Source organism: Triticum aestivum, chromosome 2B (genome assembly GCF_018294505.1).
Source record: "Triticum aestivum cultivar Chinese Spring chromosome 2B, IWGSC CS RefSeq v2.1, whole genome shotgun sequence".
Lineage (NCBI taxonomy): Eukaryota > Viridiplantae > Streptophyta > Magnoliopsida > Poales > Poaceae > Triticum > Triticum aestivum.
The window spans coordinates 10,638,640-10,652,459 of record NC_057798.1 but is presented as its reverse complement, the minus strand read 5'-3'; the positions used below and the strand labels follow the sequence as shown (position 1 = coordinate 10,652,459).

The 13,820-nt window shown below is 42.9% G+C and overlaps 1 protein-coding gene across 1 annotated transcript; it reads right to left on the bottom strand.

Annotated features, from left to right (window-relative positions):
* Positions 1-1,291: 1,291 nt before the first annotated feature.
* LOC123043103 (cytochrome P450 85A1) lies at positions 1,292-4,867 on the bottom strand. Its single transcript, XM_044465451.1, has 8 exons — positions 4,550-4,867; positions 3,483-3,807; positions 2,562-2,963; positions 2,374-2,460; positions 2,184-2,262; positions 1,976-2,082; positions 1,739-1,863; positions 1,292-1,632 (listed from the first exon to the last, which is right to left on the bottom strand). The coding sequence occupies exons 1-8, from the start codon at positions 4,753-4,755 to the stop codon at positions 1,545-1,547; spliced, it is 1,419 nt and encodes a 472-aa protein (XP_044321386.1). The 5' UTR covers positions 4,756-4,867; the 3' UTR covers positions 1,292-1,544.
* Positions 4,868-13,820: the final 8,953 nt, after the last annotated feature.

Sequence of the window (13,820 nt, the reverse complement as noted above, 5' to 3'; positions counted from 1 at the left end):
TTTGTAAGGACATGTGCTACTTAATATATGGTCTTAGGCCTTCTCGCAAAAGAAAAAAAATAACAATTAGTTGATTTTATAATTGATAGAAATGTCTTTTTTAGGGTACACTGCATATTCATGTAACATGTAAAATGCTGGTAAGTTCTTGGCACATTTCAACCTTTGGTAACACATAAGTACTCACATAATACCATGGAATTTTTTTTAAAACAATAATGTTTTAGTTGAATGTATTCTGCATTTTTTTGGGAAATGGCTATGTTTAAAATTTATTTATATTTTATATGCTAGAAACATTTATGTCCTAATTATTACCCTTGATCAATGGATGACTAAAATTGAATATTACACATAGCGTCTTAAAAGTGCTCCGTAAGAGAAATTTTTTTGCATAGAAATTAGGTTATCTTGGATTGTAAATATAGGCGATCATCCATCCGCTAGTATTTTTAATGTCAACGAAAAAGAAAAGGATCTCGCTACAAATCAAATGATAGATTTTGCAGCACGGCAAAGCAAATGTCCGAGATGATAAATTATGTCGCCGCGAGGATAGAACTTTCTTTTAGCAAGCTTGGCAAATCCTTGTCAAGTTTAGTATTTGGCCAGAAATGGCCATGCTTGCCAAAGAAAATTGTCATCCTCACAACAATATAATTTTCCATAAAACAAAACATGGATTTGCCATGCCTAAAAAACCGATATCAGATTTTTAGCATTTCCAAAAGAAAAACTTGTGTTGTTGATCTTGGTTGGAGATTTGCTAGTGAGCAGTGCTTCGATGCGATCCGATCAATCATGAGGATTGCTAAAGAAAAGATTATTAGAAAGGGGGTTGTTTTGCGTTGCATGGGCGCCATGTGCAAGATACATGAGTGTGTCCACCTACTGATTTGCGTAGTGTGTATCATGTGTGCCCCGGCCCCGGGCGGTGTAGGTTAACGTTAATTGCCCAAATAAAATTAGAGTGAGGGAGGTTGCACTCTAGATGGATCAAGAGTGGACACGAAGTGAAAGGCAAATCGAAGGCATATTTCTTGTAAGAAAAATGAAAACGAAGACGCGGACTCTCCGGCAGTTCACATGCCTGCGAATGATTATGTGGGCTGTTGTGAGGTTAATCATGGTTGGATCTGTGATTTAACTAGCTCATAGTGCACTGGAGTAGCATGCCTTTGCTTGGATGAAGATCCTTTTGGATGGGATGACGGTAGATGGATGACATGGGTGGCCAAGAGGGGTATGGTGCATGTATTGTGCAATAGTACTCCCTCCGTCGCAAAATAAGTGACTCGACTTCGTACTAACTTTGTACTAAAGCTAGTACATCTTGGCTCAGGAATTCACTCATCACACAGAAGAACGCCAGGTGCATCTTGTGGCCTTCCTTCTGCATCAATTACCTAGCAAATCTGTAATACCTACTCTATCCCTATATGGCTATGCTTCCTATTTCTTACAAGGCTGATCTAATATTTTTCATGTCATTGGCTCCGTCTAGGTTCTATCTATCTAAATTCTGCAAAATGTACGTTGCAAGATCAGTAATCTTGAACTCGGATATGCAGCCCGTTCGGAGCTTCCACACGGGGGAACTTCAAGATCGTGTTCTTGCCTTCTTCCTCCCATCTGCAACATCAAGACCGATGCCAAGTATCTGTTGTCAGTAAACATTAATGTTGGAGCTGTCTCCTTCGCAATTGGACCGGCGTGGATTAATAAAACGTTGACACACCTATATCGGGTCATGAAGTAGTGGAGGAAAGTCGCGATCTCCGCCGTGCCCACCTCTTTCCCGGGGCACATCCGGCCGCCTCCTCCGAACAACATGAAGTGCGGGTGCGATTCCATGCTCTTCTCCTGTACATTTTTAGCAGGTATCAAAAGATTAGAACTTCCTCTGCTATGGTGGTGCCTTTTTTTTTTCTGGTGTTTGGATGGTAAGTTAACAATTGTTCGCTCTTTCACTTACCAGCCACCTCCATGGATTGAAGGTCATTGGGTCAGGATACATGAATGGATCGTAGTTTATCTCCCTCGTGTAAACATAGATTCTCCACCCTTTTGGAATGACATACCCTGGAAGAAATCAATAATAATATAGCATTATCATAACTGACATCATATATTCCTAGGAGATGCTAATTAACGTGGTAGTACAATTTCCAAGCATATCTCACCATTCATTTCTACATCCTGGGTGGTTTTCCTCAGCAGCCCATTCACGACTGTAGATAATCTCAGCGTCTCAAGAATGACCTGCATGGTAGAAGTATCCATGACTCCATGAGTTCATCATGATCATGCCATGCTCATAGTAAATTCCTACTCTGACTTCAATTTTTTGTGTGTGTTTGATTTCCTACTTACCGCTCGAGTGAAGGCCATGGACTTAAAATCTTCATAGCTGATGGCTTCCTCCGGCGATTTCCCCTTCCTGATATCAAGATGCTCTCTCTGCATTCAGAAGTGAAAATGTCATCAGTAAACTCCAGAGGCACATGGACTTTTGTCATGGATTCAAAATAGATTTTCAGACTACGTCACATAAAACATACCCTCAGTTCTTCGAGGGCCCGTGGATGGTCTGACAGGTACTTGACGGCCATCATAGAAGTCGTTGACATGGTTTCGTACCCTGAGTAGATGAGGGCGATGAGCAAGTCAATGATCTGCTCGTGGCTAAGCTTCTCCCTAGTTCCGTCATCGCCGCTTCTCAAGAGAGCATCCAGCATGTCATTGTGAGCTTGACCAATTGATCGCCGCTCCGCGATCATCTGCTCTAGCATCGACACAAGCTTCGTCCTTGCCTGGAAGCCTTGGTAGTAGCTGGTCCCCGGAATGTTGATGGGCAAGGAGATGGTGCCGAGCACAAGCGTATACAGCTCCGTCTTTAGGGCATCGGAGAGTGGGCCAGCGGTGATGCCGGCAATCTGCCGGAGTGCAGATAGCAAGGCCATCTGAAAGGGAAAGGGAAAGTCGGTTAGATATGATGAGGACATAAGATTCTGTGATATGCTGTTGCCATGCCCATGCAAGGAGAAGATGCTTGTAAGAAACTCTGCAACCACCACGAAAGCGGCAAACGGAAATCGGGTAATGATGATGTCCCTAAATGTGATACTCTGTTTTTGCACTATGAAACTCTGTAACAACCACTTTGGAATGTGTAGAGTGATGCTGTCGCTACAACAAGGCTATTTTTATCACCAGGTACATCTGGCAAAACAATTAACAAACGAAATGTCTTTGAACAAAAAATTCTCAGTAGACATGAGCAGATGCATCTATTCTATCCCCAAATTGTGGACCGATTTTGCAAACCATCAAGCTTTCAGATTATGTTTTCTAACTAGCCATTTTTTCAGAGTGAAGCAGTGAGTGAACATTGAAGTAGTTGCTGCCATTAACATTAAAGGTGGCCTGTGTACCCTACGGCTCTACGCCTTAGGAGATTTGATTGAAGACAGTGTACTGACCTCCTTGGTCTTGGCCTGGACGTCGACGACGCTGCCGGCCCATCCGCCGAGGTGGTCGCGCATGAAGGCGTCGATCTTGGGGAGGAGGCTGGTGCGGAGCGCGGCGGGGCGGACGAGGCCGAGCATGGCGCCGCGCATGAGGCGGTGGAGCGGGCCGTGCACGGCGGCGATGTTGTTGCGGCCGAGGATGTCGAGCATGGACTGCGGGTAGCCCGGGACGAGGCCGCCAGCCTCGCCCTGGAGCAGCATCCGGCGGTTGAGCTCCGGGTGCATGCACACCACCGTTGGGCACCCCAGGATGTGAGTCCTGAACAGCCGCCCGTATCTGCAGCAGCGCGCACACATGTTAATTCCTCGTAGTTTCAAGAAAGCTCAAAGTATTATATTCTGCTCACTCCGTAAAGAAGTATAAAATGTACTTAGATCATTACTTAATGATCTAAGCGCTCTTATATTTCTTTATGGAGGGAGTATGTGTTTTTCTATGGCAAGAAAGCAAAGTAAACGCTATGATTATGCGTGGGATTATTCTAAGATTCTCTGTTCTTCTTCATTCATTATGCACGAGCAATGATATTTCAGTTCTCTCTCTAGAAGAAGCAAGGGAGGGCATGATGGGGATGTTTCTCTTTTGATGATCTATAGTATCATAATTTACAAATGGTATGTACTTTGGGAGCTGGAGCAGTGATGAGCGTGTGTTATTATGTGAGCTTTTGGGGGACACGGCTCTCCCCATCACTTTGCACAACCGGAAAGCCGCTGCCAAACCGGCACATTTCCGTAGCTCATCGATTCGTGTAGGCAGGAGCAACTTTTAGGAGTAGACTGTTCAAGCCAGAGGGGCAAAAACAGTGTGAGTTGTTCTGTATTATTGGAGCAAGAGCATGAATTTCTAGTTGAGTTTTCCACAACACAAACCAGCCAACTTGATCTCCAACAAAATCCCGCAAATCCCGCAAGTCCACACACTAGTAGCAGTAATCCATGGAAGTAGAAGAAGAAGAAGAAGAAGAAGAAGCAAGCAAGCAAGAATGCATCAACATCTCATGGTCGACCATACGTACCTGAGCCTCCTCTGCTTCATGAAGGCCGGGCCCTGCTTGAGGAACTCGGTGGTCTCGCCGAACAGCGGCCACCCCATTGTCCCCGGCGGCAAGCGGCCCTCCTTACTCCTGCCGTTGCCGTACCTCACCTCGTTCCAGCGCAGCAGCAGGCTGCTCGCCAGCACCACGCCGACCAAAACCCCGACGAGCACCAAGAGGAGAGCCATCTTCTTACTTCTTCGTCTTTGGCTCCGACTCCTCTGCCTCTCGGATGCTCTGTTTTAGTTCAAGAGGCAAGCAGAGCAGGTGGCGTCTGTGGTGGCAACAAGTGTTGCTCTTGCGTGCTTGTATACTGGAGGAGTTAGGCAGAGGAAGGTGCCCCTTTTATATAGGGCGGGCGAGGCCACACACCACACCAGAGGAGGAGATTCCTAATTATCCCTTGTGAAAATTACTCTTCTTTTTCCGGTGAGGGTCCCCATTCCAAGGTGAGGTCTTGACCATGGAGACGAGCGAATCAAGACGAGGGTCAGATCGTCAGATGGCATCACAGCCAGAGAAAAATTTACTACACAAACCAACAAATAGGAGGCGCATGCTTGGCCTCGAAATCGGCGTCGCGCCGTCCGTGCGGGTGTTGGTTTGCGGCCATCCGGTCAAAAAGGCATCCTGCCGAGATGCTGCTCCCCATGTGTGCTTGTTTTCGTTTTGGTTTTAGTACACACACATGCTACTCCTACTCCTTTGATTTCCCGGGGCAAAGCAGAGGCATGATTTTTGTTAAATTTTCGACCGCTCGTAAATTAATTTAACACGTCCATTACATGTACTGGCTCTGTTTCTTTTTTCTCTGCATATAAAATTTGTTTGAAGTCAAACTATGTAAAGTATGACCAAATTTATCATAAAATATACTAACACTTACAATACGGAAGTTAGATAGTATGAAAATTAATTTCATGATGCATCTAATGATATTGATTTCATCATGTGAATGCTGATATTTTTTCCTTATATAGTTGGTCAAACCTTATGAAATTTGACTTCGGACAAATTTTATATGCAGACTAATAGGAAAGGAATGGAATATATATATATAATACTACTATTATCTCTTTGGCTGAAGGTTGCCCTTCGTGAAAACATGGCAAGGGATGATTGCGAACTTCTGTGTATGACCTATATCAAGATGCGGACTATCGCTTACCGTGCTCAAATGCTCCCTGATGAGCAGTAAAATCAAAAAGTTATTTAGAAAATAACTTAAAATTATGGCAACTTTTCACAAGTGTGCTTGCAAAAAATTATCATGAAATGAAATCCATGAAAGTAATAAAAAATAGATGCTCCAAGAAAGCTATTTTAAAAGTATTTTGGAGTGCTAGTTTTTTGTGACATGGCTTCCACGGAGTCATCTCAGGAAGAAATTTTTCAAGCACTTGAAACATTTGTCAAAGTTTGCCACAAAAACAATTCTGGTTTTTTGAATTTTTTTACGGATTTACTATTCATCCCGAGCTCATTTGAGGTTTCAATCAATGGCATGCACATGGTTAATTTCTGATTTATTTGTGGTTTTACGCGTCTCGCTGTTCCTACATGACACAACTCTATTGTTAGGTTTTCTCGAGCTTGATTAACAGTTAGTCAAACCCCAATGCAGTGTGGCGGTGGCCAGGAGTTCCTTCCAAGATGTGGTGCCCTGGCGCCTGCTTGGCACGCTGGCGTGCATGCGTTGGTGGCGATTGTCCCAGGCTGCCAACACAGCTCCGGCGTGCTGGCTACATTCGTTGCAATCCGACCTAGCTTGGTCGTCGGAGAAGTGGCCTCTACGACGTGACCCTGGGCGTAAATAGGTCTTGGCATCTTGATTAGGGAGGCGACACATCTGCATCCTTCAGTAGGAATAATATTCTTCCCCATTCTGTTGGTGTGTTGATCGTAGGCGGAGAGTGTGTAAAGCTGTGTTACGATGGGTCATCCGGCATCTTGTCGGTTTAGATTTTCAGTCGACCTATCTTAATTTGGTCGGCTTTTGTGGTCTTCATGGTTTCTACTTCGAGGCGGCAATTTACTTCTCATATCGCGCTCACGGCATCTTATAATCTACATCAACGATTTCTTGGCCCCTGCTTCTACAAGGTACTGGGCTAGAAAAAGGTTTGCTCCGTCAAGGCGGAAACCCAGAGGCGACATCACTGTCGGTGGATGCAGGAGGAAAAAGACTTCGACTCCCCAAGAAATGTGATTGTAATTTTATTTTTCTGTATGGGTGGGTTTGTAAGGTCATGTGCTACTTAATATAGTCTTAGACCCAATGTTGAGTAAAGCATTAACTTGTAGCTGCTCGGTCGGCTCGCGAGTACTGGATTAATTGGCTAATCGGACAGTTAATCGGCCAATTAATCTATTGATCGGCCGATTTACTAGTTTATCGGTTTATTGGTGACCATACGAGTAGAGATTAATCGGCAAGTTAACTGGTTAATTAAAAAAATAACAGTTAGTTAATTTGAATAATTGATAAATATGTACTTATTAGTGTACATTCCATATTGCATTAATGTGTAAAGTGCTGGTAAGTTCCGGGGACTTTTCAGACTTTCTTTGATTCATAGGGTAGGAATACCATAGGAATAGGAAACATATAGGAAACGAGATGTCATGCATTTCAAATCCTATGAATATGAATAGGAAAAGAGATGCCCTTTAGTTCACATGATATAATTTTGTTTTCATTGAGTCTAGCCTAACATTTATTTTTATTTTTGAAATGTGGTGGATAGGAAGAATTATTGCATAGGAATAGGATTCTATTCCTAAAGGACAATAAAGAAATTATTCCTATAGAAATCATATCTTATAAAATTCCTATAAAATTCCTCCAAACCAAAGAAGACCTAACATTTGGTTCAAAACCGAAGTAGTGACGTAATACCATGGGGAAATTTTTCGAAACCATAATATTTTACGTTTATTTATATTTTATATACAAGAAATGTTATGGCCAAGTTTTTACCCTTGATCAATGGACGGCTAAGATCGAATATTACACATAGCGTCTTAAATGAGCTCCGTGTGAGAGTTTTTCTTTTCCATTTTTAGCATAATTGTCCGGGATTGTATATACAGGTGATCAGCCATCCTCTAGTAAAAAAACACTCAACGGAAAAGAAAATTGTTTGTTGCTCATCTTGGTTGGAGATTTGCCATTGAGCAGTGCGTCGATGCGATCCTATCAATCATGAGGATTGCAAAAGAAAAGATTATTACTACAAAGGAAGTTGTTGCGTTGCATGGGCGCCATGTGCAAGATACGTGCGCGTGTCCGCCTACTGATTGCTCCTGCACAGTGCTAGTTAGGCAGAAAAGAGATTTGTACGTGGTTTCGTGTATCATGTGTGCCCGGGACGGTGTTTGGTAAAGTGAATTGCTGAAATAAAATTAGAGCGAGGGAGGTTGCCTTTGTGGCGGCAAACACACGGGGTGGTTTGCATTGGACCATTTTTACTCTATAGTCCCGGGCGGCCAGTGCTTGGATTAAGAGCGGACACGTAATTAAAGGTGATGGAGGGCATATTTGTTGTAAAAAAAATTGAAAATGAAGATGCGGATCAAGGGTAGTTTGCTGTCACAGATGGTCCGGCAGTTCACATGCATGCAAATGATTACGTGGGCTGTGTTACGCTGTTTTGAGGTTAATCATGGTTGGATCTGTGATTTAACTGGCTAATAATGCACTGGAGTCGCGTGCCTTTGCTTAGGAGACGAAGATGATGAAGATCCTTTTGGATTATTGGGTTGGGATGATGGTAGATGGAAGAAATGAATGGGCCAAGGGGGGTATATGGTACCTACTGCTGCTGTTGGGTGCATGTGGGTGGCAGCATGTATTTGTATGTAAATAAAAGAGGTAATAGCACTGCAGGTCCCTGAACTTGCATGTCAGGTAGGGCTGCAAGAAAAGTTCGATGCTCGTGAGCCGCTCGAGATCGACTCGTATTTTGACTCGACTCGAGATCGGCTTGACAAGAAATGACCTGAGTATGAACACTTTATGTAGCTTGATGGAGAAACGAGTTAATCTTGAGCCAACACTAGCTCGCTCGATTTTAGCTCGATAGCTCGATGTTATATAATTATATTAAATAATCTTGATATTTATTAAAAAAGATAATTTATTTCCATATAGGCCGTGTATAATTTTTCTCAATTTTACCTAGTAGGAAACACGGAGGCCTAATTAAGCATGAGAAATTTAGCATCAACATGGTGCGTGGTCAGTTGTGTGTCAAATATCCTATTATTCCCGGCCAAAGTTTAAGAGCAGACGTACCTTTATGTTCCTATCTTTCTACTTCATTGGTCCCTGTTTATCAAGTGCTATTCGCCAGTTGAGAGAGAATAAGTCAAATTTTATAGTGGCTTTCTATGTTGTATTGTTGGCTATAATGTTTGAAAAAATGTCTTAGATTATTCATAAAATCATCTTATTGTTTAGCTCGAAAATAGCTCGAGATCGGCTCGAGATCGATACAAGCTGAGCAAGAGCCACTTTCTACGGCTCGACCTTGAGCTTCACTCAGCTTGAGCTCGCTTGAATTTTAGTATAATCTGAGCTGAGCCTAGTCCAACTCGCTCAAACTCGACTTGTTTGCAACCCTAATGTCAGGTGATGGTTTGGTCCTTGAAGTTGAAAAAGTGGATTATTTCATCCCTAAACTTGTCATGGATGTGCAAGTTTAGTCTACAGCCAATCAGAACTCGCCAAGTGGAGCCAGGTGGCCTGGGCTGGTCAGCGCCGCGAGTTTTTCAGTTAGCCCCCTGCCTTTATCACGAATCAACCCGCAGTACTCCTCGTCCACCTCGAAGCAAAAAACACCTGAATTTATTTTGTCCCCCTCCCCACCCCAATCATTCATCCACTTGGCTTCGGTTGCTGTCTTGCTCGCGCTGACCGCGTGCGCCGGGTGCTGGCTGACGTCAGCAACCATGGCGACGTCGTCGCCGGAGTACACCGGCGGTGTCGTCCCTCCTCCGACCGCGCCTCAAGCTCGCCCGCACGGCGTCTTTCCCCCCGACTATGGTGCGTCCTCCTCCCCTCTCTGCTCTGTTCCTCCCTCCTCCTCTGGTTTGATCGTCCTGCTGTGTCGTCCGCAGCACCGGCGGATCACCCCCTTTGGATAGCATTGCGGGTATTTACAGTGGATTTCTGTGTCTATACAGCCTCCGGCGCTGCGAAGCTGGTTATTGAGGTGGTCGTTGATTTCAGGCTCGGGTTTAGGCTGTGAAAATTAGGATTTCGCCAAGAATCTAGGGTTCTTGTGTTTCATGTTCTTTCGGGCACAATGTATTATTTTGACCAGTTAACACTGACCAGCAGAGCACATTGGTGCGAAATCTGTTCTGGTTTTAGGGTTGACATTGAACAGCAGGGCGCATGTTTGTACTTTTAAAAACATGAATTTTGTAGTTGTAGTGCTGCTGTTTAGTAGTTGCTCAGCAGTTTAGTAGTGCCACTACACAATTAGAATGCCTTTTTGTTGTTTTATTTTGCTAGATCAGTTATCTGAATGTAGTCAGTAAAGTGAATGTAGTCAGTTAACTAAATTAATTGAATTTAGTCAGTTAACTGAATTTGGTTAGTTAACTGAATTTAGTCTTGAAGATACTATTGTTGACTGTGGTTGGTTGAGTTTGGTTGAAGATTGTGCTTACCCTGTTTCTTGCAAAAAGAATGCATAAATGAATTTCCTCAGTGAACTAGCAGCATGCACTTAACTGATAAATTAAGTGAACTTGCTGCTTGGAGTTAACTTGCAGGTTACACAATTTAGTCATATGAATTTATTAAGTTGAGTTGCAGTTATTTTACTGTTCAGTTATCTACTTAGAGGTTATTTGAGATGTGGTATGCTTTGGCTTACATAATGCACTTTCTTTCTGCAGTTTGTGATTCAGCAATGGGACAGACTGTGGACACCCCTTTCTTTACACTAGAACTTGAGCATGGTAGGCTTTTCTGTGGACCAAGAAATAACATGGAGTATTGTAATCCTTCTGTGGAGGTGATTGACTATGTTGATGCTGGCACATTCTCATATTCAGCTATTGAAGAGCACTTTCTATGGTTGGGATATCTTGTGGCCGAGCACATAATTTATTGGTGCATGCCTGACAAAATGATTTCAGATGGTATGTTGAGAATTAGAGGTTATGAGGATGTGCAGCACATGATCAGAGCTAGTAGTCAGCATAAGGTGCTTGCACTAATGGTTGACCATGCAGATTTCATCAGTAATTGCAGGGAAGAGTTGGTATTGACAGTGCCAACAGTTCACAGTTCTGTTGTTGCAGCCATGCAGAGGTCAAATGTTGTTGCAGCCAGTGCAACATCTTCTCACAGCCTCATTTCAGTAAATGTTGAAGAGCCCATTTCAGAGGTGGCAGCAGATAACATAGAAGCAGACAACTTGGTTGCTAATGGAACAGAAACAGAGACTTTGCTAACTAATGGTGCAGAGGATGCAGTGCTCTCAGATTCAGAGTTCAGTGATAGTGATTATGACATAGATGATGGAGATGATGATTTATATGAAGACAACATTGATTTTGATGTTGATGAAGAAGCTGAGCAAGTTGAGGAAGAGGTGGAGCCAGACTATGTACTTGTGGATGAATATCTAAACCTCTTTGTTGAAGAGCAAGAGCAACTGAAATACAAGTTCAAAGCTTTCAATTCCAAGGTGGACATGAAATCCCCTATATTTAAATTAGGAATGGTATTTGCTGATGTGGTTGAGCTGAGGAAAGCCCTTACTGCTTATTCTATAAGGAACAGAGTGCAAATCAAGAAGGTCAAGAATGATAAGATGAGATTAGAGGTTGTCTGTCAGAGAGGTTGCCCATGGCTCCTTAAAGCTAGCAAGGACAACAGGACTGGAGGATTTGTCATCAATGCCTACTTTGGAGAGCATGTCTTTCAGAAAAAGTGGAAGTTGAAGGATTTGACAGCCAAGTTTCTTTGCCAGTTTTTCTTGGATGAATTCAGAGATGACCAGAAGATGTCACTTGGAACATTTTCAAGGAAAATTACTAAGGAATTCAATGTTACTCCTAACAGATGGAATCTTGCTAGGGCTAGAAAGCAAGCACTTAATGAGATTCATGGTGATGAGGAAGAGCAATTCAGTAGGCTTGGGGACTATGGACAAGAATTGAGGACCAAAAACCCTGGGTCTACATTTCTGCTCACAACTTCAGTGGTGAAAGATACAAAATTTCCATTGGGCAGGAAATGTTTGAAAACATTGTACTGGTCATATGATGCATGTAAGAGAGGATGGCTAAAGGGCTGCAGGCCAATCATTTTCATTGGTGGTTGTCACATGAAAACAAGGTTCAAAGGAGTGCTACTTAGTGCTGTTGGTATTGATCCCAATGACTGCATATTCCCAATTGCAATGGAATGGGTGGAAGTTGAGTGCACAAGTCCATGGGAGTGGTTTCTGACCACTCTCAGAGATGATCTCAGCATCACTAACACTGCCCCTTTCACAATCATGAGTGACAAACAGAAAGGTTTAATAAATGCAGTGCACAAAGTTTGGCCAGATTCAGAACACAGGTTTTGTGTCAGACATATTTACCAGAATTTCAATGAGAAGCACAAAGGAGAGGTACTGAAGCAAGACTTGTGGGCAATTGCAAGATCTCCAAACAAAGTGAAGTGGAGAGAAAACTGTGAGAAAATGGATGACCACAGTCCAGCTGCTTTCCACTGGACTGAAAGACTAGAGTGGAAAACTTGGTGCAAAGCATTTTTCAGTGAATTCCCCAAATGTGACATCCTGCTCAACAATAACTCTGAGGTTTTTAATAGGTACTTTGGTGGTCATTTTGCCAAGTTGTTTTGATTTTAACATATAACCCATCTTTACTGCTAATTATCATATCATACTAACATGTTTTCTTTCTATCTGTAGGCAGCTACATCCTTGAGGGCAGAGAGATGCCAGTGCTCAGCATGCTTGAGTACATTTTCTATAAGATGATGAACATGACTGTTAGCAAACAAAGAGAAGCTATTAAAAAGTGGGCAGGCCAGAGAATATGTCCCAAGATCAAGAAGAAGTTAGATAAGAACACAGAGTTTGCTGCTAACTGCCATATAACAGAAGCTGGCCAACAAATCTTCAGAGTTCAGTCTGGTAACAATAGCTACACTGTGGACCTCTTCTTGTACACTTGTGATTGCAGGAGATGGCAGTTATCTGGAGTACCATGTGGCCATTCCATAGCATGTTGCAGGGAGGAGAGAATTGACCCAGAGACACTGGTTCATGAGTGCTATATTGTTCAGACATATCTCAAAGCTTATGGATACACTCTTGTCCCTCTTGCAGACCCTAAGGAGTGGGAGAAACAGAATGGCTATAAGGTGTATCCACCAGTGTTCACCAAACAGCTGGGTAGACCTAAGAAAAACAGGAAAAAGACACCAGAGGAGAAGATCAAGAATGGTGTTAGGGTTTTGAACAAAAAAGGGGCTACAATGCACTGCTCTATTTGTGGGAGAGTTGATCACAACAGAAAGGGGCATTACAGATGGCAGGAGGCTCTCATTGCAGAAGGGGCAGAGGAGGTTGATGAGAACTATGATGACCCAACATTTCTTCAGGTGCATGCATTTTACAATACTTGAATTCAGTTGAATGCATTTCACTGAATTTTAATGCATTTTGTTGCACTACATTTCACTGCATTTCACTGTATTTTACTGAATTTTACTAAATTTGTGCAGAACATCTTCCCTAACCAGCCAGATCCTTTACTGGATCCAATTGGCACACCATTCAGTATGGTCTACAACATGACTCAGAGAGAGCTTGCAAGAAGAGCTCCTCAGAGGGTTCATGGGCCACTGCCTGAGCAATCTGCATTTGTTGCTCAGAGGGTTCATGGGCCAACTCAGTAATTGCCTGCTCCTTGTCAGCCACCATCTTAGCAAAATCAAGTTTAAAAAACCTCAGATCTTTTTCCATCTTTTCCTTCTCTTTCACAACCCTGAAATTTTCTTCAGCATTAACTACATTTTCCCTGAGCCTTAGCTTGTTCTCATCTTCATACATGCCCCAAACCCTAGCTAAACTCATCTTTAGAGTGGCAGGCCATTCAGGGTCGATCCACTCCACAAAGTTGCATTTAGGTATTTCCTACAAATAAGAAAGAAAACAACTTTAGATAAATGAAAAAAGCTTGGGTTCAGTTAAATTCAGTTAAGTGCAGTTAG